This window comes from Conger conger, chromosome 8 (assembly GCF_963514075.1).
Source record: "Conger conger chromosome 8, fConCon1.1, whole genome shotgun sequence".
NCBI lineage: Eukaryota > Metazoa > Chordata > Actinopteri > Anguilliformes > Congridae > Conger > Conger conger.
In genome coordinates, this window is record NC_083767.1 from 41,181,963 (window position 1) to 41,204,652 (window position 22,690).

General features: G+C 42.5%; 1 protein-coding gene and 5 non-coding genes across 8 annotated transcripts; 2 read left to right on the forward strand and 4 right to left on the reverse strand.

The window, feature by feature from the left end:
- The first annotated feature begins 3,954 nt into the window (after positions 1–3,954).
- On the forward strand, positions 3,955–22,215 carry LOC133134994 (selenide, water dikinase 1-like). Of its 3 annotated transcripts, XM_061251708.1 has the most exons (10): positions 3,955–4,037; positions 4,446–4,540; positions 12,741–12,935; positions 13,469–13,572; positions 13,678–13,785; positions 14,344–14,498; positions 14,690–14,780; positions 15,004–15,103; positions 16,970–17,182; positions 20,889–22,215. In XM_061251708.1, the coding sequence occupies exons 2-10, from the start codon at positions 4,528–4,530 to the stop codon at positions 21,101–21,103; spliced, it is 1,194 nt and encodes a 397-aa protein (XP_061107692.1). In that variant the 5' UTR covers positions 3,955–4,037; positions 4,446–4,527; the 3' UTR covers positions 21,104–22,215. The 3 variants fall into 3 exon arrangements, with proteins under 3 accessions (XP_061107692.1, XP_061107693.1, XP_061107694.1); XM_061251709.1 differs by lacking the exons at positions 3,955–4,037; positions 4,446–4,540 and adding an exon at positions 10,944–11,017; XM_061251710.1 differs by lacking the exons at positions 3,955–4,037; positions 4,446–4,540 and adding an exon at positions 11,268–11,693.
- Positions 5,476–5,558, reverse strand: trnal-cag (transfer RNA leucine (anticodon CAG)). Its single transcript has one exon. It is a non-coding gene; the product is annotated as a tRNA-Leu (tRNA).
- Positions 5,979–6,061, reverse strand: trnal-cag (transfer RNA leucine (anticodon CAG)). Its single transcript has one exon. It is a non-coding gene; the product is annotated as a tRNA-Leu (tRNA).
- trnal-cag (transfer RNA leucine (anticodon CAG)) lies at positions 8,803–8,885 on the reverse strand. Its single transcript has one exon. It is a non-coding gene; the product is annotated as a tRNA-Leu (tRNA).
- On the reverse strand, positions 9,313–9,395 carry trnal-cag (transfer RNA leucine (anticodon CAG)). The gene has a single exon. It is a non-coding gene; the product is annotated as a tRNA-Leu (tRNA).
- Positions 10,117–10,199, forward strand: trnal-cag (transfer RNA leucine (anticodon CAG)). The gene has a single exon. It is a non-coding gene; the product is annotated as a tRNA-Leu (tRNA).
- Positions 22,216–22,690: the final 475 nt, after the last annotated feature.

The following is a 22,690-nucleotide window of genomic DNA, read 5'->3' on the forward strand; positions in this document are numbered from 1 at the left end:
ACATAAGAGCTATCAAAATCTAAACTAACATTGAGTGTTTTTGATTGATTATTTTAAAATGAAGTGAAGAGTAATATCGCTATAAAAAGAAATACGAATCATAGCCTTCTACGCTATGGGCAACAATAGTTTGCAAGTGTTTGTTACCAAGTTATACTTGGACTCTTTATTAGTCATGCAGAGTATACAAAGTTATGCTTACCTCACTGCAATTGCCATTTAGAAGAAAGAAATGGACAAACAGGCGAATAAATAAGGCAATGGATTAATGTATCAACAGAAAATATCTAAGACATATTTCTCTAGTCATTCCTAAAATATGAATAGCATATTAATTTAGAGTTTGACAGTACAGTACACACATATTTTGTAGGATGATGTGTAGAACTGTCTTGACAGTAATGCACCAAAAAATAAAACAATGTGCTATTTTAAAAGGAGGATTTTCTGTAGTGATTTGTTAAATAGAGCAAAACAACAGGCACAAAATTAAACATTCTAGAAATAGAATGTTAGAAATAGAAATAGAAAAAGGAACCGAAAATCGTTATCTTAAATTCATACTTACTCTTCTGCCATTGTGAAACCTTTGAAAAAGAGAAGAATTTATGTTTTAAAGTTATTTGGTAGACAATGATTTTAGCATGGTCACTTGCCATTTAAACCTTAAGCATTAAAGCCAGTTTATGTACTCAGTACATACTGAAGCTAAAAGAAACTAAATTGTTTTTTTTTTTAAAAAGCATCTGCAATTAAGTTATTGAACTGGTAACCAATGTAATTAACAAATGTGTTACCTGAGTTGCTTTGTCGATTGAGTTCTGTTAACAAGAGGGAGCTGTGACAATCGGGGCTTATATGCCCATCTGGCTACTGGACAATAAATATAGCGCCCTGTCAAATGGAATGCCATGACTCACAGCCACACATGAAATATTACCTCTCTCGACATTGTGACAATACAGGCCATTGTAATAATACATCACTGTGTCTCACTTCTTTGAGCAGGAAAAGTCACCGTTTTAACTTCTCAGTCAATATTTTATTTATTTATTTATTATTTAAGTTATTTGAAATGATTAAAGATACTCCACTACTTGGCCAATCAAACAATTTAAAGCTTCCCATAACTCGGTTTTCACTCAAAAATATTACAGCATTGACTGCGTATGGACCTAAAGTAAAAAATGGCCCAAACAATTGCTGTTTCATTTGCACAATAGGGCAAAACACAAATTTTATCTGAGGCATCGTTCAAATAATTCTACATTTCCTATTATTCTATATGTAGACACTTTGCTTGCCATCAATCATCTCTGAAGCAAGTAGGTGTGAACCAGTGAAATTTGAAGTTGGATATCTTTCTCTGTACTTTAAATCTCCTGTCAATTCAACTCTCATGTAGAACAAGGATCGTGTAACATTGCCAGGAAGCCAGTGGGTGTTGAAAGCCCCGCAGTTGTGAAGGGTCCAGAAGTTTGAGTGCTCTGGGTGGCACAGGAAAGCTGTCCTTCCCATAATCCCCTTCTTTCCAAACTAATGAAGGCCTACATGCATTATATCTTCAGCTTTGTAAACCTAAAATTGCTACTGCATTAGATTAGAACCAAAGCTTATAACAGATGTCATTTTTCCTGCTAGATAATAGCAGGTGTGTTGAAAAAAAAAACCTTGCCATGGTGGAACAAAAGAGGAATGAATGCGGGTCCCTTCTTCCAGCCCTTTGACTGCGAATTTGGGTTCTGTTTATTGGATGTGAAACAGCTGACGTGGGTTTATAGGGCAGCCCAGACCGCGTGTCACCTCCATACAGGCCACAGAAACCTTGGCCAGAAGGGTAAAGCCGGGTTCCTTGAATAGTACACATACCAGGTGCACACAGCCTCGCTCGCTAAATATATCTGCCTGTATTAACACGTTTCCTCAGAAGGCAGGCTAACTGTCGAATAAATCCCAGGGCTGTGACATTTCATTTGCGCAAATCCACCTGGCAGAGCAGGTTTTCACCATTCTAGCATTCACCATTGCAACTGGTGAATCTCTGCTTGTGTTGGGTGCAAGGGCAATCTGACTCTTTCGGGGCTGTTATTAGCAATCATTCTGTCACAATGTGAATGGTCCTACTGAGTTATTCAATTAATTTGAAATGATGTTCCATTTTATTTTTTACATTGTGCTTATGGCAACTGATGCATCTCAGTTTTAATCAGTAATGTCAATGATATATTGTTTACCTAGAATATGAAGTGAATATGTGGGTGATTTTTTTTCTTTTTACCTATTGAAGTGCCAACCAATGATTTCCTAGGATTTGGTGGATTTAGCAACCACCCATGGTGACATGCCATGATAGCAGTTCTATTCTACACTTCAATTCCCATAGTTCCCCGTGACATACAGCATTCTCGCAAGTTTCCCTTCTAATTATCGGTGTGGTTTTCTTCCTTTTTTCAGCCACGTAACTGCATCCGTTGTGGTAAAGTTACTGCAAACAAAGACAACTGTGCTCCTCCACTTGTTTACGCTGCTCAGACTCTCCTGCATAACTGCCGCAAGTACGTGGCACGCAAACTACACCTTTCAGCACTCACAGGACTGGTTTTGTCCATAGGCTTTCGTGTTTTTTTGTGTACATTTCCATACAAGCTAATATTTTCCATGTTAGAGGGGGAAAAAAGTATCTTCATGAGACTAAAACAGTTGTTAAGACAGACCTTTTTCGCAGGGAGCACATTTGGGCCGCAGCACAATGCAGGGCGGACTCAGTGTAGCAGTGCAGTCCGAGAGTCACACTAGCACAGCTACCAGGGATCAGAGTGAAAGGAATGGGAAGAACTGGACTGGAGTCTATCCAACCCGAAAGCGCGGTTCTCTGTGGGGTAAGATCGTGTTCCATCACACAATGGGGTAAGTTATGTGCACCGCTTACTGGCGTCACTGATAAAAAAGAAAAGCACTCGGGGTCCACTTGCTGGACGTTATGAAGATGCCAGAACAGTCCAGAGACAATGCAGTTTATTTGTATCTTTACCACATCAAAGTAGAGGCTTATTGTAGCAGAAGATGACAGTGGTCGGCAGGATTTAAACCCTGAAAAGAGTCCGTTTGAAAAAGTGTGTATTTATTTATGATACAGTAGCTCCTGATGTGCAGACACCAAGTGATTAAAACAAATCAGCACTGACATCACCAGAACAGATGAGAGGTGTTACCTGGAAGTACAAGCATAGAGGAGGAACCCACACCTCCAGAGGAGACAGTGACCTTAGCACCAACTACCACTCATCACAAGAAATAAGAAGACCCTGAGGTCAAATTATATCATTACATGTGATTTAACGCTCAACAAAAGACAGTACTAATAGACAGATAATCTGTACACTGCTATACCTATAACACAATACAAAATTAAATCCGAAGTAAGAAAGAAAGGTTTTCTAAAGGGGGGTATGTAAATCTTCAGCCGATGTCAAAAGATAGGCAGGGTCTCTACTGTTCTTGCTGTAGTGAGAAAGTTTTGAATTTGTACTTTCGAGGTAAAACACAACTGTCAGAAGTGGGATTCAACCCTCACCTCTAGAGGAGACTGACATCTAGTGCCGGCTGCCGCTCGATACTCTGGCAAAATGTTGGATGACATCATACAAAAATCCATACAGTGTGACCAATCACATCCACGGACCCAACTAGCTGCAGCGAATCTTCGTTACGCCCTCTCAACATTTAAACATTCTTGACGAATCAGGGCGGAGCAAAGTTGAGGGACGAGAATAATAATTATGCTCTACGCATAATTATGGTCTACGCGTTTCAATTTAGCGCAACTTGCCTGTATTTACAAGAGGTAATGAGCTAATATCAGTTATTTATCTGCTGATTATTTATTGTTAAACAGCTAAATCTTGTTTCATTTGTGGTTCGCTGTCGACCATAGCTGTTGTCATACCGTTTTAGCAGTGAACTACCGAACGAGATCCAAATGTGAATCAAGTCGTATGAAGTGGATTAACGTTAGTATTAACATTAATACGAACAACGTAAGTAGTATTTATGTTTTTTTATTGATTACAGCATGTCAGAAATGATGTTACTTTAACTTCACCTAACGTAACTGTACTTTGTTGTCAAACAAGTGTAGCCATTCATTCATTCCCCCATTCATTCAACAGTTAGCTCGTTAGCTAGCTAACGTTAGTTAGGTTCATTATACAGTCAATATTGTAAGGATCTATAACAATATACAGGACGTAAAGTGTATGAGTGTCAATTCATATAAAACAGTGGTTGCGCATGAGAGGTGAGTGTTCTGTATATACAACAAACAGGATTTCAATAATGCCTGATCTGTGCAATTATGCTAATGTTAATGTAGTACTCCAACAATTACTTACATTGCATACTTACTAATAACAAGATGTATTCATGTGTCCCTGACATGTGTCTAGATCTTTTGCAATGGAGCAGTCTCTTTCAGTGCCAGAGGGGCAGCCACTGAGAGGAGACTGACCCTGCAGAGGTTGTAGATGGATGCACTTCGGAGGTAAAACACAACTGTCTGAAGTGGAATTCGAACATCTGTAGAGGAGACTGCGACCAGAACACAGAGCAATACATTTACATAGAAATTACAGGCATTTAGCAGACGCTCTTATCCAGAATGTTAAATGAAGTGCAAGTCAAACCCAGGGACAAGTGCGATGAGGGCCTTCGAGGAAAGTACAGTTCCAAGTCCTAGCATGATCACATAGATACAACTTGAACCCTTGAAGGGCACATCGACTTATCAACTAACATACCACAGTTGGCAGCTAGAATACCCAGAGTACAACAATAAACAATACATAAGTGCTATAGTAATCTATGGCATACACAAGGCTAATCATTGTAGTGAGGTAGGGAGGGAAAGGTGCAGCCTGAAGAGATGAGTCTTCAGTCTGCGCTTGAAAATGGTCAAAGACTCTGCTGTTCTGACGTCCACAGGAAGGTCATTCCACCACCGTGGGGCCAGAACAGACAGCAGTCGTGACCGAGAAGTGCAGGTGTGTCCATCACCACGCCGAGGTTTCTTGCATTGAGGGATGAGGTCTCTGTGGTATCCCCTAATAAAATGGAAAAATCAGAGAAGGGAGAGGTTAGAGCAGGGATGAAGATTAGCTCTGTCTTACCTGGGTTGAGCTTTAGATGGTGGTTGTCCATCCAGCTCTGGATCTCTCTCCAGCAGGCGGAGATACAGATATACCTACAACACGATCTGAAATTAAAAAAAGAAAGAAAGGTTTTCTAAAGGGGATGGAGGTATATTTTCAGGTCATGTCAAAAGATGGGCAGGGTCTCTACTGTCCTTGTGGTAGTAGAAAGGTTTTGATGTGCGTAGCCAGAAGACAGAGGAGAGAGGGGGATTGGCATTGCGCCTGTCGAGGTTGTAGATCAGATGAGTAGACATACTCTGGGTGCACTTCAGAGGTAAAACAGAGTTGTTAGAAGTGGGATTCGAACCCACGCCTCCAGAGGAGACTGCGACCTGAACGCAGCGCCTTAGACCGCTCGGCCATCCTGACTGGTTGCCCTGAGTATTCCCATGGTCACAAGCGACCACACAGAAACCACTGCCACTACACAGTCTGCCATCTTTAAGGCCATTCCAACCTGTTATATGTTCCTTCTAGGAGCTAGAAGTAGAAGTTCCCAATCTTTCCTTATACCAAGAAGTGGAAAAAATAGCAAATGAAAGGGAGAAGGAGGTGGAAATTGGCAAGAGCCCTGGGACTTTTCTCTCCTGACTGTAGTAGGGAGCCCATCCTGCCTCCAAGTGGGTCCTGAACAGACAAGAGATGTGACCTGGAAGTGCAGACAAGCAGGAGGGATGGGCCAAGTGCCCAGATCATAATGCAACTGGCTCTTTCAGCCTGAGGAGGATTCACCTTGCTGACCTTGTACATCAGAGGAGCAGTACCATGTACATGCTGGTAAAACAGAGCTGTCAGAAGTGGGATTCGAACCCACGCCTCCAGAGGAGACTGCGACCTGAACGCAGCGCCTTAGACCGCTCGGCCATCCTGACTGCTTTTTTGTGTATTCCCATGGTGACAGGAAACGAGAAGACCCTGAAGTCCAACTCACACTTAAGCTGTACATACAAGCCGTACATACCCAGACTCCAAACTTGACTCAAACTCCAAAATGACTTGAGACTAGATTCGGATTCGTCAATAAGGACTTATGAAAAATTACGAGGAGAACAATGTCACAACCAATGATTGTTTTTCAATTACAACCTTACTTCCCACCGCCCAACCACCTGTCCTCTTGACCCCATCCCCTCTCCTCTCCTACAATCTATATCTGAGGACATTCTCCCTTTTCTCTCCTCTCTAATCAACACCTCCCTATCTTCCGGCACCATGCCCTCTTCCCTGAAGAGGGCCAGAGTCACTCCCCTCCTCAAAAAACCTACTCTTGACCCCTCTGCCCTGAACAACTACCGGCCTGTCTCTCTTCTTCCCTTTCTCGCTAAAACCCTGGAACGGGCGGTCTGCTCCCAACTGTCCACTTATCTTCTCCACAACAATCTCCATGACCCCAACCAGTCTGGCTTCAAGAGTGGCCACTCCACTGAAACCGCCCTGCTCGTGGTCACTGAGGCACTCCACTCTGCTAAAGCAAAATCCCTCTCCTCTGTCCTCATCTTCCTCGACCTGTCAGCCGCCTTCGATACAGTCAACCATGAGATTCTGCTCTCATCGCTGTCTGGGATGGGTGTCACAGGTTCTGCACTCGCTTGGTTTTCCTCCTACCTCTCTGGTCGCTCCTACCAGGTGACTTGGAGGGGCGCAGTCTCCGACCCTCAACCCCTACGAACTGGAGTCCCGCAGGGCTCGGTTCTTGGGCCTCTCCTCTTCTCGCTATACACCATGTCTCTTGGTTCTGTTATCTCTTCCCACGGCTTTTCTTATCACTCCTATGCTGATGACACCCAACTCTTCATTTCCTTCCCCCCCGACACCCAAATCACCACACAGATCTCTGCCTGCTTGGCTGATATCTCTGCGTGGATGACTTCCCATCACCTGAAGCTCAACCTTGCCAAAACTGAGCTTCTCTACATCCCTGCTAAGTCCTCTCCGTCAATCGACCTCTCATTGACTGTTGAGGACTTTGTAGTTTCCTCCTCCCGTACGGCAAAGAATCTTGGGGTGACTCTTGATAACTGCCTCATCCTGGCTCCACAAGTATCCTCCACTGCCAGAACCTGCAGGTTCTTTCTGTATAATATACGCCGTATCCGTCATCTCCTGACTGAGAAAGCCACCCAGCTCCTAGTCCAGGCGCTCGTCATTTCCCGCCTGGATTACTGCAACTCCCTCCTAGCCGGTCTACCAGCGTGTGCCATCAAGCCCCTCCAGCTGGTCCAGAATGCTGCAGCCTGCCTGATCACCAATCAGCCCAGGTCGGCTCATGTCACCCCGCTTCTCATTGGCCTCCACTGGCTTCCCATTGCCGCACGCATCCGTTTCAAGGCCCTAGTGTTGGCATTTCAGGCTGCTAAGGGGACTGCCCCACCTTACACACAGTCCCTGATCACTCCCCACTCCCCAGCTATACCACTCCGGTCTGCCAGCTCTGGTCGCCTTACGGTTCCCTCTCTACGTGCACCTGGCGTTCGAGCTGCACGTTCACGCCTGTTTTCCGTTCTGGTTCCTCAGTGGTGGAATGACTTGCCTACCACTGTCAGAACAGCAGAATCCCTCCCCCTATTTCGACGCAGACTCAAAACCCACCTTTTCAAACTCTACCTTAGTCCTCCCTCCTGATTTCCCCTGCCCCTCCTTTCTGATATCCCTATCCTTGTCTAACCCCCCCCACCCCCCCCCAAAAAAATAAAAAAATAATAATAATAATAATAACTTCTGATGACAACTATGTTTAGAACAGCATTTCCTGTGTATTTTCCTAGTTTCTGGATGTGATGCTCTGACTTATGGTAGAACCTATGCACTTGTAAGTCGCTTTGGATTAAAAGCGTCTGCCAAATGACTAAAATGTAAATGTAAAATGTAAATTATTCGTATGAAAACGAATCCTTGATTAAAACACACGTCGTTTTGTGTGCCAAACCGTGTCTCATTCAGCTCCAACTATAGCAACGCCCTACACTGTAGTTCAAAGGTCAGTCAGTTTATCAGCACCGGAGCAGATCCCACCGCTGTTAACTGTTGCCTTGTTGACATAACGTAGACTCACTGTGCACTTCTGTTTACTGTGAACAGAACACAGGGAAGCAGCCGCTTCCACCAGAATTTAACGTCCGTTCAATATTTCTTCTCCTGGGGAATGTGGTTTATGATTACGGTTGCTTATTGGCTATCACAGACACTAAAACACTTTGATTAATGTGAATTGGAGCAATAATTGTAAAGAAAACAACAAATAACTACACAACTTCCCTGTGTTCGGAAGACCGGAAACCACTGCCACTACTCAGTGCAATGATCACAGGAAGTGATCACTCAAACCAGCACTGTGAAATACAAACACATTTACAGTGCCAATAGACAACAACCTGTATATGTACACTGCTATATCTACAACACAATCCAAAATGAAATCCCAAGAAATATATTCTAAAGGGGGTCAAGAGAGCCATGGTGCTGTCAGAAGAGGTACATTTCCAGGCGTTGTCAAAAGATGGGCTTAATAGGACGGTTTTGAATTTGATGTGCGTATAGGCAGCTAGTAGACAGAGAAGAGCAGGGCATTGCTCTGCTGTGGAGGGTGTCAATCAGACTACAGGTAAAATAGAGTTGTCAGAAGTGGGATTCGAACCCACGCCTCCAGAGGAGACTGCGACCTGAACGCAGCGCCTTAGACCGCTCGGCCATCCTGACTGGTTAGCCTATGTATTCCCATGGTCACAAGCGACCACACAGAACCACTGCCACTACATAGTCTGCCATCTTTAAGGACATTCCAACCTGTTATATGTTCCTTCTAGGAGCTAGAAGTAGAAGTTAAGAATTCCCAATCTTTCCTTTCAGCAAGCAAATAGCAAATGAAAGGGAGAAGGAGGTGGAAATTAAGTAATTGGCAAGAGCCCTGGGACTTTTCTCTCCTGACTGTAGTAGGGAGCCCGTTCTGCCACCAAGTGGGTCCTGAACAGACAAGTGATGTGACCTGGAAGTGCAGACAAGCAGGAGGGATGGGCCAAGTGCCCAGATCATAATGCAACTGGCTCTTTCAGCCTGAGGGGGATTTACCTTGCTGACCTTGCAGAGGTTGTAGATCAGAGGAGCAGCAACATGCTGGTAAAACAGCTGTCAGAAGTGGGATTCGAACCCACGCCTCCAGAGGAGACTGCGACCTGAACGCAGCGCCTTAGACCGCTCGGCCATCCTGACTGGCTGCCTGGGGGTGTTCCCGTGTTCACACGCGACCATTAGGGAAGGATCACTCAAACCAGCGCTGTGAAATACAAATCACATTTATACTCACTCAGCTGACACTCTCATACATAGCTGAGCTCTGGGCCATTTTCTGCCATAGACGTTAATCAAGTTAACCTAGATAACACAATAAGAAAATAAAATGTCCAAAAATAACCTATAGATAGGTACTTTTTTATTGTTATGAACCTGAACAATTAATTTCACCTGCATCTGTCCAAAAATGTTTTTCAATGGCACTTGATGGCGCCAGTTTCTTTTAACATGGCAAAAATAAAATAGAAGGCTTTTATTGTTAGATTTTTGCCATGCTAAAAGAAATGGCGCCATCAAGTGGTTTGTTATTTGGGGGTGTGGACTGCTGCAAAGATATATTTTAACAGATTTAACAGAATTTAGAGCAGAGGCACCATGCCTTACAATCCAAGTCCTTGGGAGTGATTATGTTAAAAATCAGTTTAATATTTCATGAAGGTATCCACAAATATATTCTATTACAGTAAAATGCCACATTTAAAACAATCTCATAATAATGATATATGTTCTGCAGCCGTTTTTATGTTGTATTTGCAAGGAAAGAATATGCCTGTTAATATGTGATTCACAAAAACCTGTGCTGAATCAATGTTATTAAGCTCACGATTACACAAACCTAGCCCGCGCTTATGCTCTATCAGTCAGGATGGCCGAGCGGTCTAAGGCGCTGCGTTCAGGTCGCAGTCTCCTCTGGAGGCGTGGGTTCGAATCCCACTTCTGACAAATCTGTTTTTATAGGTTAGTACTACCCATCTGAATCTACACCTTCCCAGACTCAAAGTCTGCCTGTAATAGATCCAGACAGTACTGTGTCATGGCCATCCATAAAGGCCAGCAGAGGTATTTTGGCCAAAATAAATCGAGTGCTGCTCTTCTGCAGTTACAGTGTGGACACATGATCAAATTCAATGACCTCAGGGTGTCACTCCCTCACATCTTATTAAATCACACAGTAACTACAGTAACCATGAAAAGTAGACTATCTAGCAAGACTAACTAACCAGACTTCCTAGTTGCAAGTGTACATTTCCACATTTCTCACAGTTCCTTACATATGTATAGGCTGTATGCTAGAAAACACAACTCTATTAGGCTATTAGGCTAGAACATGCCACCCATAAACACACACCAGTATTTTGCTCACCAGATCGTCATTACAGGTGTTATTCCAGATGTGCCATACAGCACGGATTTTTAAAGGTACAATCCATTGTTTACTTTTTTTCACGCCAGACTCCAAAATCGTATTTAAAGGGGAGTTTAAGGCGCCTGCCAGTTAATAAAGGACCCTAACCGATCCATAGTTTTTAACTTATATTACGGCACTTATCGGTCTTATTTCACTCAAAATGTGTTTCTAGCATGTTGTAGTGCTTGTACATATAATCGTGTATTTATAAGTAAACAGGGATAAACTGTTTTAGGATAAACACGAGAAGGGCATTTCTCTTCAGGCATTATTCGAGGGCACCTTTAATGTTCCCAATGCATTCTGGAACGATCCCCTTTCTTGTATCGGAGGCGCCGTCAAAGCCAAACCGGTAAGGCACTGAATTAAAGGGGAAATGAAATAGGAATACGACTACTCTTCTTGAGTAGAAATATAAACTGTACTACTTTAAAGATTAATCCCACATTAAAGTACATGCGTCTGGTTCTGAATATGGGAAACGTTGGTGTTTGTATAACAAGCAGAGGACCACAGAGCTTACCTTGCATGGGTTGCTAAAGGGTTAATTTTTTCACCCGCCGACATTTTCATATAGCTACAACTCCCCCAGTTTCTCCAGAACGATAAACTTTATTTACTGATTATCAGATTGATACGCATATTTTAAAAGCAAAGTATTATGTTCCAGTTTAATTACCCTAAAGGAAATGCAATATCTATAATTATGCTTTCAATGAGTCATTATTTTGTTGCTATGCTAGCTTGGTAATACTGTGGGAGTGTATGGACCGTGCATTGTGGAGTAGGAAAATCAACGATTGATTCCACATGTTCAACGGCACTTTTTAACAAAATGCGTGTATTCTAGTAAGTTACCTAATTATTATATATAATAACCTCAACATTTGAGATCCACGTGTTCATACCGCTGAACACAGTCGCTACAACAAAGTGTGCTCCGCGTTTAGGGATCACAGAAATGAGCAAGAGATCCTCACCAAGTCGGACCTCACGCCCAGCGCGTTAAGGGCTCAAAAAAATTTAAGGTAACCCTTAGTAACTGGTTAACGCAGCGTCGGCAGTTACAGAAGCGCTATGTTGAGAGTAACCTTAAGATCACCAGCAGACACGAAAGCTTGTAAAGATTTAACGTTATAAGATTGGTGCTTTTGAAGCGCCTGCTTTGGGTAGGAGACTAGCTTGTGATCTAGAAAAAAACTAAGAGTGCGCGCCAACCGGGTTAAAGGTCGGTTTGGTGATAATCAAGATATGCATCTAAGAATCAGTACTTTGATATTTGCACCCTTGTCGTGAGGCGTGGCGTTATTCTTGCAATGCATTACATACGTCTGTATAGTACTGGCTCTGCTTGTCTGAATTGAGTCAAATAAGAAGGCAATGATCAGATAAATAATGTACACATGGCTAAGAATATTAATGGCTATTTGTGAAATTTATTAAAGAAATATACTATACTCAGTATCTCTGTATATTTACCATCTTATATCAGCTCAAAGCAACAATGTCTTGCAGATCTCGCCAATATTGTTTGTAGTACTTGTATACTTGCTTCACAATCACCAGTGATCTTGGCCGATGGGCCTGATATAAGGTATTGATGGAGAATTTATCTTGTGTATTGTATTCTCTTTTTTTAAATTTACCTTGTGTACCTTGTGCCGTGTGCTTGAAGGGTGCTATATAAATAAAGCTATTATTTGTATTATTATTATTACTAATGTTATTATTTGCAATACTGCTGTGCGAGGCAGGACTGCCCAATCCTGGAGATCTTCCATCCTGTAGGTTTTCACTCACTCACTCAAAGGCAAAAGGCACACCTAATTTCACAGCTAGAGATCTTGTTGAGCTGCTAATGATTTGAATCAGGTGTGCCACATTAGGGGTTCTCCAGAAGCCCCAGCTACGTCCCAGAGGTAGTTTATTAGTGTACACGTTGTGTGCAGGACGTCCCACCCCCATCTGATCAACCGTTCGGTTGGCCCCAGGTGGCCAGCACTGGAGAAGAGGTGGTGGGGTCACTGATAAAATATTCTGGCACCTCCCCCCCTTCCCCTGTCCAACGCCCACAGTCATGTCTGTCCGGGAGGCCTTCAACCCCGAGAGCTACGAGCTCGATGCAGCGTTTCGCCTCACGCGTTTCACCGAGCTGAAGGGGACGGGCTGCAAGGTGTCGCAGGATGTGCTGCAGAAGCTTCTGGAACCTCTGCAGGACAGCCACTTCCAGGAGGATGAGCAGTTCCTGGGGGCGGTCATGCCCCGCCTGGGTACGACCTCTCACTGATCCCTCGTCAGGTTTTTAAATGCCATAGCCATACAGTGTCTTGCATTTTGATGCTTAGCTGTGACACTCAATTCATTCTAAATCTACAATTTCTGACTTTTATTTCCTTAGTGATGCTGCTTGTACATGTTTTATTTGACTTTTTCTGTCTTGACTTCTTCTGTCTCTGCCTGACTTTATGTGTAATGTGTATTTGAGATATATCTCGATTGATTTTTTTATATCTGTTTTGTTGTAACACGTCTTTCTTGAAAAATAGATCTTGATCTCAACAAGACCACCTGTTTAAATAAAGGAATTCAACTTAGGAACTCATGCGCTCCTTGGAAATTTTTTTTTACTGCAGAGCCCTGAATGTAGGCTATTGTATCTCAATAATGCAGTGATAATATGAAAATGTGTCTGCCATATTGTAGTCATTGAGTTTGTCTTCGACGTAAGCTGTGATTATGCCTCCAATGACCGCTCCTGTGCCTGTTCAAAAATAAACTGACAGAGCCGCCTGGCTCTTTTCAGGTATTGGAATGGACACCTGCGTCATTCCGCTGAGGCACGGGGGCCTTTCTCTCGTCCAGACGACGGACTACATTTACCCCATCGTGGACGATCCCTACATGATGGTGAGACTTGCCCTGTGTTGTAAATGCTGTTATCCAGGAGACACCCCACCTCGTTTCCTCGCTGAGGCTAATATCATCCGTCTCAACATTCCCCTCTCGCTCCAGGGTCGCATCGCATGTGCTAACGTCCTAAGTGACCTTTACGCCATGGGCGTCACAGAGTGTGACAATATGCTGATGCTCCTGGGAATCAGTAACAAACTCTCAGACAAGGTAAGCTGCACCGTTATCATTTTACATTGAAATTATGCCAGTTTTAACTTCACAGTGAATGTAACCGAATACTGCAGTTATCTTACCTGTATAAATGGATGAAGGCAGTATTCTTGAGCAGCATGGGCTTGTTGGTTATTTTTAAATCTGACGTGGAGGGGTAATTTCGTGCAATTTTAAAATGAGGATATTGGCCTAACACGATCTTCTTAATTTCAAGTTCTGAATGGATACTGTTGATTGATTTAAGCTAAGTTTAAGGCAGTTATATATCTTCAGGGAGCGCTACAAGAGCTGCCTTTGAAATGATGCATATTGCTCTCTGAATTACTGTGTGAGTGTTTCAGCTCATTTCTTTAAACATTTTTCTGTTTGTTGGCTGAATGTCATTTAATTTATACGGTATAAGTTTGTCTATTCATAAGTGTATTTCTTTGCTACTGCAAATTTCATTTTATGCAGCAGGATTCACAATGATGCTGTTAATTTGCTGTCACCACTAGCTTTCATTTAGGCGCCTGTTTAAATCACATGGCTCTGATTTGTTCCTGTTCACAGGAGAGGGACAAAGTACTGCCTTTAATAATTCAGGGGTTCAAGGACGCGTCAGAAGAGGCAGGAACCTCGATAACGGGAGGCCAGACGGTGCTGAACCCCTGGATCGTCCTGGGAGGAGTGGCCACAGCAGTGTGTCAGCCCAACGAGTTCATCATGTGAGACATCTGTTACTCTCTTTCTCTCTCTCTCTGCCTGGCTGCCTCTCCCACCCAACTGCATGTAGCCACTTGTTTTCAGGCTATCCAGTATCTAGTTTTAAGATCATAAATCACTTATATGAATTAATTTGAATCTCTTTTCATCTTTGGTGATACGCCCGCTAAATATTTCTTGTTTCCTCATACAGGCCAGACAACGCCGTACCAGGAGATGTTTTGGTGTTGACCAAACCCCTCGGGACACAAGTAGCTGTTGCCGTCCACCAGTGGTTAGACATTGTAAGTTAAAACAAACTTGGTTTACCTGTTAGCCCAACTGAAAAATAAATATATTTGGTACACTTCCCATGTAATTTTCACATCTTTCCAGCATAAGATTATTGTAAAAGAGGTAGATGGTTCTTTTAATTTGTTTCAGTTTTATTTGTTTTCATCACTGCTATGAACACAATTCACATCTAATAACTGCATAACATATGGTAATATTGATGTTCTTCGTCAGGCGGAGAAATGGAACAAAATAAAACTGGTGGTGACGCAAGAGGACGTGGAGCTAGCCTATCAGGAAGCCATGTTGAATATGGCAAGACTCAACAGAACCGGTAAGTGGACAAAACTGGAGCGCGTGACCTCATTCAACCAATGCGCGTTCATGAACTTTGGAGACAGTGTGCTTTCGTTGGTAGCCATATTGTTTAATAAATAAAAACTCATTTTGTAGCTGCAATCCGTAGTTTAACTTCATACACTATAGTGAAATCAGTGGCAATTGGGATCTCATTAACAGATGTCTCTTCTCGATAAATAATCAATTGATTTTGTCTGTTGTTGACGTTGTCCTATTATAGGCAGTATAAATATAATGGGAATTGTACTGTAAATGCATTTTCAGGGTTGTCCAGGCTAAAAATAAGGGAGAATCTGTACTTTAATCGTGATCAAATGTACCACATCTTAATGTGAATGATACTTTTCAGCGGTCAGTAATGATCAGATAATGACGTAACTGTTTTTTGTTTTGTTTCTTCTTCTTCACATGATCCACATTGGGAGCTCTGCCGCAGAATAAAACATATTCTTCGGCAGCGTTTCCCAACCTTGGCTTTTGCCTACAGCGGCACACTTTCCAAATTTACAGAATCTCTCAAAAGCGAGTGAGTAGCCTATACAAGTGTGTAGCGAACGTTAGTTGTTAACTTGGCAGACTATTGTAATATAAACATAACATAAATGTAGAGTGTAGATGTAGACGTACCTCCATAAATAGGCTACTCAAACTTGACCAGTCGCTAGTAATTTGTAACGCAGTGCCAATATCGGCAGTAGCCATCACTCTGCCTCAAGTAACCTAATCGACATAACGGTCTCTTAGGCTTCACGTGCGGCATACAGACGTAATTATAACTTGATGCTGTGCTGGAAATAATATTTAAACCATTGTAACCACATTCAAGACGATATAGCCAGAGAATAGATAACTCAAACTATCTTGTCACCTCAGAATAAGTTATGTACTGTAACGGTAGCCTAACCGACGGCGGCCTTCGAGTTGCACTCGACTCGATCGTTCAAAGGATTGCAGTGTTGAAGGCCCGCTCTCATCTCGTGCGCACGTACCGACGACGGGTGGTGCAATAACGATCTTTAATGTTTATTATGAGCGTAAATAACATTTTGCCTTCATTCTGAAACTGTGGCGAGACAAATTAAATTGGAGGGCTGCCACAATTCAAATGAACTTTTTAGGAAACGTTTTGAAGTCTGTGAATTGAGCTGGTTTTATTTAGAGCACTGTGTGTGCCATACTGTTCCCAGCCTTTCCCCCCTCGTTTGCATGTATTTGTGTGTGTGTGTGTGTGTGTGTGTGTGTGTGTGTGTGCGCTTTGCGGTCTTCTTCGGTAGCGTCTTTCGCAGTGCATTGTGCTGATTACGATGCAGTGCCATATCAAAGGAATGGCGCCATTGCACTTATAAATTATATAAATCTACTTGTATAATGTTTTGGACACCGGCCAGAGCCCTCCCTCCTTGATAAAATTCGACAGAGGTGGCCACCTGAGAATTCTCTGGCATGGATTGAAATTTCAACATGCCACAACAACTGCATGTATGGGGTAATTTGCCTGCAGGGAGTCCAGGCCCACATTTTCCCCTCCACAGTTGTACAGGTTATTTCGATGTGTGAACCAGACCTGGGTGAAATACGTAATTATTTTGGACTTTGGACATAGGAAATACTTCACTATGCCTTACTAAGCTTGACTGGTGTATTGGAACCTATGCAATACTCTCAAGTGCAAATACCACCTTCCGGTCCTCTTAGGTGACTCCAGTTGCACCAGGCAAGATCAATCAAGCACAGAAAAGTATGTGAATCCAAAACAATTGCGTATTTGACCCAGGTCTGGTGTGAAAATGTGTACTCTACTGCACTAGACTGCTACTGTAAAAGTATATGTTTGTTTTAGCGGCGGGACTCATGCACACCTTCAACGCTCATGCCGCAACGGACATAACCGGATTCGGAATCCTGGGACACGCACAGAACCTTGCCCGGCAACAGAGGAGCGACGTGTCCTTCGTCATCCACAACCTGCCCGTGCTGGCCAAGATGGCCGCCGTAAGCAAAGCCTGTGGCAACATGTTCGGCCTCATGCACGGCACCTGTCCTGAGACATCAGGTAAGCATGGCAAAAGCCAGGAATGCCTTCTGAACAAGTCTGCCCAGCTGTGGTCCTGGAGATCTATCATTCTGTAGGTTTTCACGCCGATCCTAATTTGACACACCTGATTTTCTGGAATACCCGATTCCACTAATAAGCAGCTCAAAATAATTTCTAGCTATTGAATGAGGTGTGCTGGTTGGATTTAGATTGGAATGAAAACCTACAGGCGGCGGCACGGATGGTGCAGTGGGTAGCACTGCCGCCTCACAGCAAGGAGGTCCTGGGTTCGAATCCCCATCGGCCGGGGCCTCTCTGTGCAGAGTTTGCATGTTCTCCCCGTGTCTGCGTGAGAGAACATGCAAAGCCATAATGGGGAATCATTTCTGATTTTTTTTCTGTTTGCTTTGGTAAGCATTTAAAGGACACTGCGGAATCACTTGCTGTATTTATAGTGTCGAACTACAAGATACAAATGTACACCTTTTCAAATTTACAAGTGGGAAAATGATAACATTTCCTTTTGATTTAAAGCATGCCATTATCCAGTCATGAAAGCTCAGTCTCAGATCATATCATGATCCAGACAAACAGGTTAGGATGTTATTGCCTCATTATTGCTGTGCAGTTACTTTTTCCACATAAGGCTGAGTAAAGCTTTAAGGGTCATACATCTTAGAGTGAACCTCATGAAAGTGCTTAGCTGGATGTATTGCACATACAGCAAGTTAATGGCCCCATAAAAGATGCATGGCTCGTTTAGTTTTCTCTGAGGACACGGCGGATGCCTGGTCAAAGGGCATGATTAAAAGGGAAACAAACAGTTGGCTCATTTAAAGGTACAATAGGTAAGATTTTTGTGTTAAAACATTGTTACAATACCATTGTAAATCCCTTCCTATCATTGAAAAAGGCTCACTGACATGTTGACTCACCCTCTGCCTGTGTTTATAGTCCTTAAATTTGGGTTTCAAGGTGTACATTTGTCAGGCCGTCACTCTGTATCAAAACATTGTACAGCTGTACAGCAATTCAAGCTCAATGGTTGAAAATTGGTTCTAACTGCCACAGCCAATGGCGTGGGGGCTTATTCGGATTTTTCGTGTAGCTGCCCAAATTGCACGCCAGACAAGCGATCACTGAAACTCTGTATTTTATTGCTTATTTTCCAAGCGAAGACTACATATCTAGTCATATCTACAAAACAATACCAGTTTGTTGTTAGCAAATTAGCTATAGTTAGCTTGACGAATTTACAAATATCCACTTACGATAAAATATAGGCAATACGAACATAGCAGCGATTGCACATGCGTTGTGCTTCAGGTGGATATTTGTACATTCGGGAAGCTAACTAGCAGTGGAGGCTGGTGACTTCCAGAATTGAGGAGGCCATTTTTTTCCGCTTGCTCACTTCACTCGCGATGGAATGTTCCCTGTTCTCTTATCTGTCTTTGTGCTGGCCAAAGGCATACTATTTGGAGTGTAAGCTACAGTCAGAAAGTTCTGGCTGATGAAATTCATTGTGCAGAGCTTAGCCTTGTGCCTTCCTGAAGAAATGACATTGCTGTAAGTCTATGAGCCTGCCTGATAATTAAGCTGAGAAATGACATTTGGATGTAATATAAATGCCAAGTGAACATGTGTAAAAGGCAGGAATTTTAATTATGTAGTTAAAAACAATTTTGTTTAGCTTACATTTTTCATTCTTCTACAGCTTCAACATGTAATCACCAATTTAATCAAGTTTAGCATATAAAAAAGATAAGATAACACTTTCTTTATCATATGTAGTTTTATTCAATATATTTAATATAAAATATGTAAAAATATGCTTCCAGTTGGCTTTATCTAACGTTAACGTTATCCACTAGAGGGCAGCACTCTATTCGTATTTAGAGTGAATTTCCTCACAGAGCAACAATTCAGTAATTTGATATGGAAGATTATTAAATTGACTTGTAATAAAACGAAATGGACTACATTAAAAATAAAACTGTTCAATAAATCCCAAATGGTGTCTAACATGACCTATTGAATGTCATTCTCACTCCCTAGTATCTGGAATCTGCATATCTCCAGCCCAAGATCTCAAATAGCCTTCCGAGGTAGTTTTAAGCAAAAGTGTTTGGCCAAATGAGCTATAAACTCCAGGGATGATAGCCAGGGGTGTTGTCTAAATTTCCTGAAAATCACAAGTTGATGGGACACTCGTAGCCACTATGGCGAGTGTTTGTTTGACTGAAGTGACTAGCGAATTCTCAAAATGGCTTCTGTGTTGAATAGGAAAGGAAAGGACAGTTGATTCCAAATGAACCAGTAGCATGTGATTGGACTAACAAAATGTCAATCTTTCAGCCCTGGACACAATGCATGGTGAGGCCAGGCCTCCGTTGCCCACCCATTTTCAGTGATCTGGCCAATCACATATTGGCATGAAAAAAAATGCATTACATTGACTTCTATGAAAAGCGAATTTCCTAGGGGAGGCCTGGCCTCCCTTAATACAAACTGATAGGGAAATCTGGCCTGTTGCTTTACAATTGCAATATTGGGTTTTAGCCATGGGAAAATTTAGATTTATGAACAAAACTAAAATAATATGAATATAAAAAATAAAAAATATGTTTTTTGTTAAAATAAATATATTTATTGTTTTTTTTAAATCTCTCTCTTCTTTCAAATTATTGGGGAGGCCAGGCCTCCTCCACCTCTATGGAGGAGCCTCCACTGCTAACTAGTAATAGCTCATTTGCTTGTTTTTACTGATAGCGAGCGTGTATTGTTTTATAACTAGATAATAGTACACAGTTTCAGTAATCGCTTGTCTGGAGTGCAATTTGAGCAGTTCCTTTTATATCTTTACGTGTTCAATACCTAGCTAAACCTTTATTTCTCTCAAACTGTAAGTTACAGTTGCATCATTTGTGATTGACTATCATATCTTAGTTATATAGACAGATAACTAGCTGTAGCCAAATAACTTGCTTGCTCACAATATAGTTGGTTAGCTAAAGTGGAAACTTCAAAAAGACAAAAACTATAAATAGTGATGTGTAGCACACCAAAGTCAAGATTTAATAAAGTCACCTGTTCGGTGAACATTTTCTTACTAGAACACTATGAGAAGACGGCAGGCTCTGTTGCGTTTGTCACTGTCAGCTTTCCAAAACAGTGCACAAGAACACTGAACTGTATAATAACGCTTTATATTACGCGTTATGTTCATAGACTGTAGGTTGTGGATTGAGGTTGTTTGTTGTTGCAATTCCTCTCTTGACCATTAGGAGTCTGAAATGACCTATTGTACCGTTAACAGATAAAGGCGTAACTGATGAATTCTCTCTGTGTGGCTGCCCACAACAATCTGTTACAGAGATACTGGCAGTGAAAGTGCAAAATTTGGTTGAGGTACACGTCGTACTGACCTACACCTCACCTCTCACTACAGGGGGAAGGTAATGCGAATTTGTGTTTGTTTAATTTCATTAAACAAACATGGTCAGACAATGTGCCGTAAGAACCAGTTTGTTGAAGTGCGTGGAAGCTTAGTACCCAGTCATTGTAGGTTAGTAAACCTTGAGCATGCGCAGTAGTTTGGGGCTATATCTTTGCCCTCACTACAGGTAGCTCAGCTGAGAGCTCAGTTTGGTCAGGAGGTGGCCTACTTTTCTACAAGTAATCCATAATTTTTACAGCCCTGACTCCTCCGTCTGCTCCACAGGGGGCCTGCTGATCTGCCTGCCCAGGGAGCAGGCGGCCAGGTTCTGTGCCGAGATCAAGTCCCCCAAATACGGCGAGGGCCACCAGGCCTGGATCATCGGCATCGTGGAGAAGGGAAACCGCACCGCCCGGATCATCGACAAGCCGCGGATCATCGAGGTGGCTCCGCAGGCCCCCGCACAGAACGTCAACCCCACACCCGGGGCCACCTCTTAGGGCAGGATCAGGGGCCCTTGATGACCATTTTTTGGGCTGATATTGGGTGCTTCCCAATACACTTTTGAATAGGAAGAGATGACAAGTGGAGGAAAGGAGAATATATTTTGGGATGCACCCCCTCTAGTACCATCCTAGAGTACTTAAAAAACGAATGTGTTGTGTTACTTGACCACCCACACTTTGGCCTTATGGAAGGCCGGACATGGACACCTTTTTTTTTTTAAACTAAAGGCACAGCTAAACTGCCTTGTATGTTATTTTTCTGGTACTTACACCGAAGTTGCTCCAGGCCGCGAGGCAGAGTCTAAGTTGGGAATTTTATTATCCAATACGGTTTGATTCATTTTGAATCTTTAGACATTACCTGTCTATTGCTACATAGGCCCCCTTTTAAAGGTGCTTTAACACGTTCCCATTTACTCACAAGTAGCCTGATTTTTCTCAGTTGTTTGTTCACTTTGTTTACAGTCAAAAGCCAGGATGAGTGCACGAGTGTGTGTAATGGATGCCTTGTGACATAGGAGAGTTTAAGAGAGCTGGAAAAGGGGCTAAACATAAAGGTTTCTTTTAAACCATATCTTTCTCACTATCCTGACCATTCTGGGAAATGTACAGTGCTAGCATAGGCAAGGCCCCACTATGAGCTGAAGGATTCTCAAAAACTATTATAACCTGTAACTTAATGTTCCGGTTGTGTGTGCGCGCGTGCGTGCGTGTATGATGTGTATTTACTGTATGTTTCTGCCTTGACCACTGCAGACGTGCAGATTTGGTCTCGATCTGTATTTGTTTTACAGAGAATGTAATGACAGAAAAACTGCTACTGTACAATACACTTGCTGTTTGAGATATGAAGTACACCATTTTTTATAGTATAATCAACAATGAACCTTCCTGTGGTGAGTAGTTTGGTTTTAAATTTGATACTCCGTATATTGCCATGTAAGCTTCCCTTCCTGTGTCCGTAAGCTCATTTGTGTTTAGTTTGTCTCGACTGTCCTCCCCTTCTGTCCATTCAAATCACGTACACTCACTTCGCTTGTTCGACTTGCCAACACTGCAGCTGGATGGTAACATTTGCTCCAATAAATATATAATTTTTTAAGGTGGTACTCGCTTTTATCCTCTGTAGTTAGTTTGTGCTTTAAAGGTTGTTAAAACATTGAAAAGGGCTCACTGACATGCTGACTCACGCGCTGCCTGTGTTTATAGTCCTTAAATTCAGGTTTCAAAATATACAGTTGATGGACCGACACTGTACTAAAACATTGTATTGCTGTACAGTAATTCAAGCTCATTGTTTCAAATTGCCACAGCCGCAGGGGGGGGGGGGTTCCAACTTCAGCGTATTCAGAGAAGGGGGAGGTGTTGTGGTTTGAGGGTCTTTGTCGCTGCAATTCCTCTCCTAACCGTTAGAAGTTCGAAATTACCAATTTAACCTTTAATACTATTAATTTGGGTGAGGTCCTGAAAATGAATATGAGTGAATTGGGAACAGGAAGGAATGGTAAAGTCGTTAACTGTCCGCCAGGACAGCTGATGGAAGCATTTAGGTGTTAGGTGTCCTGCTCAGGGCCACTTCGA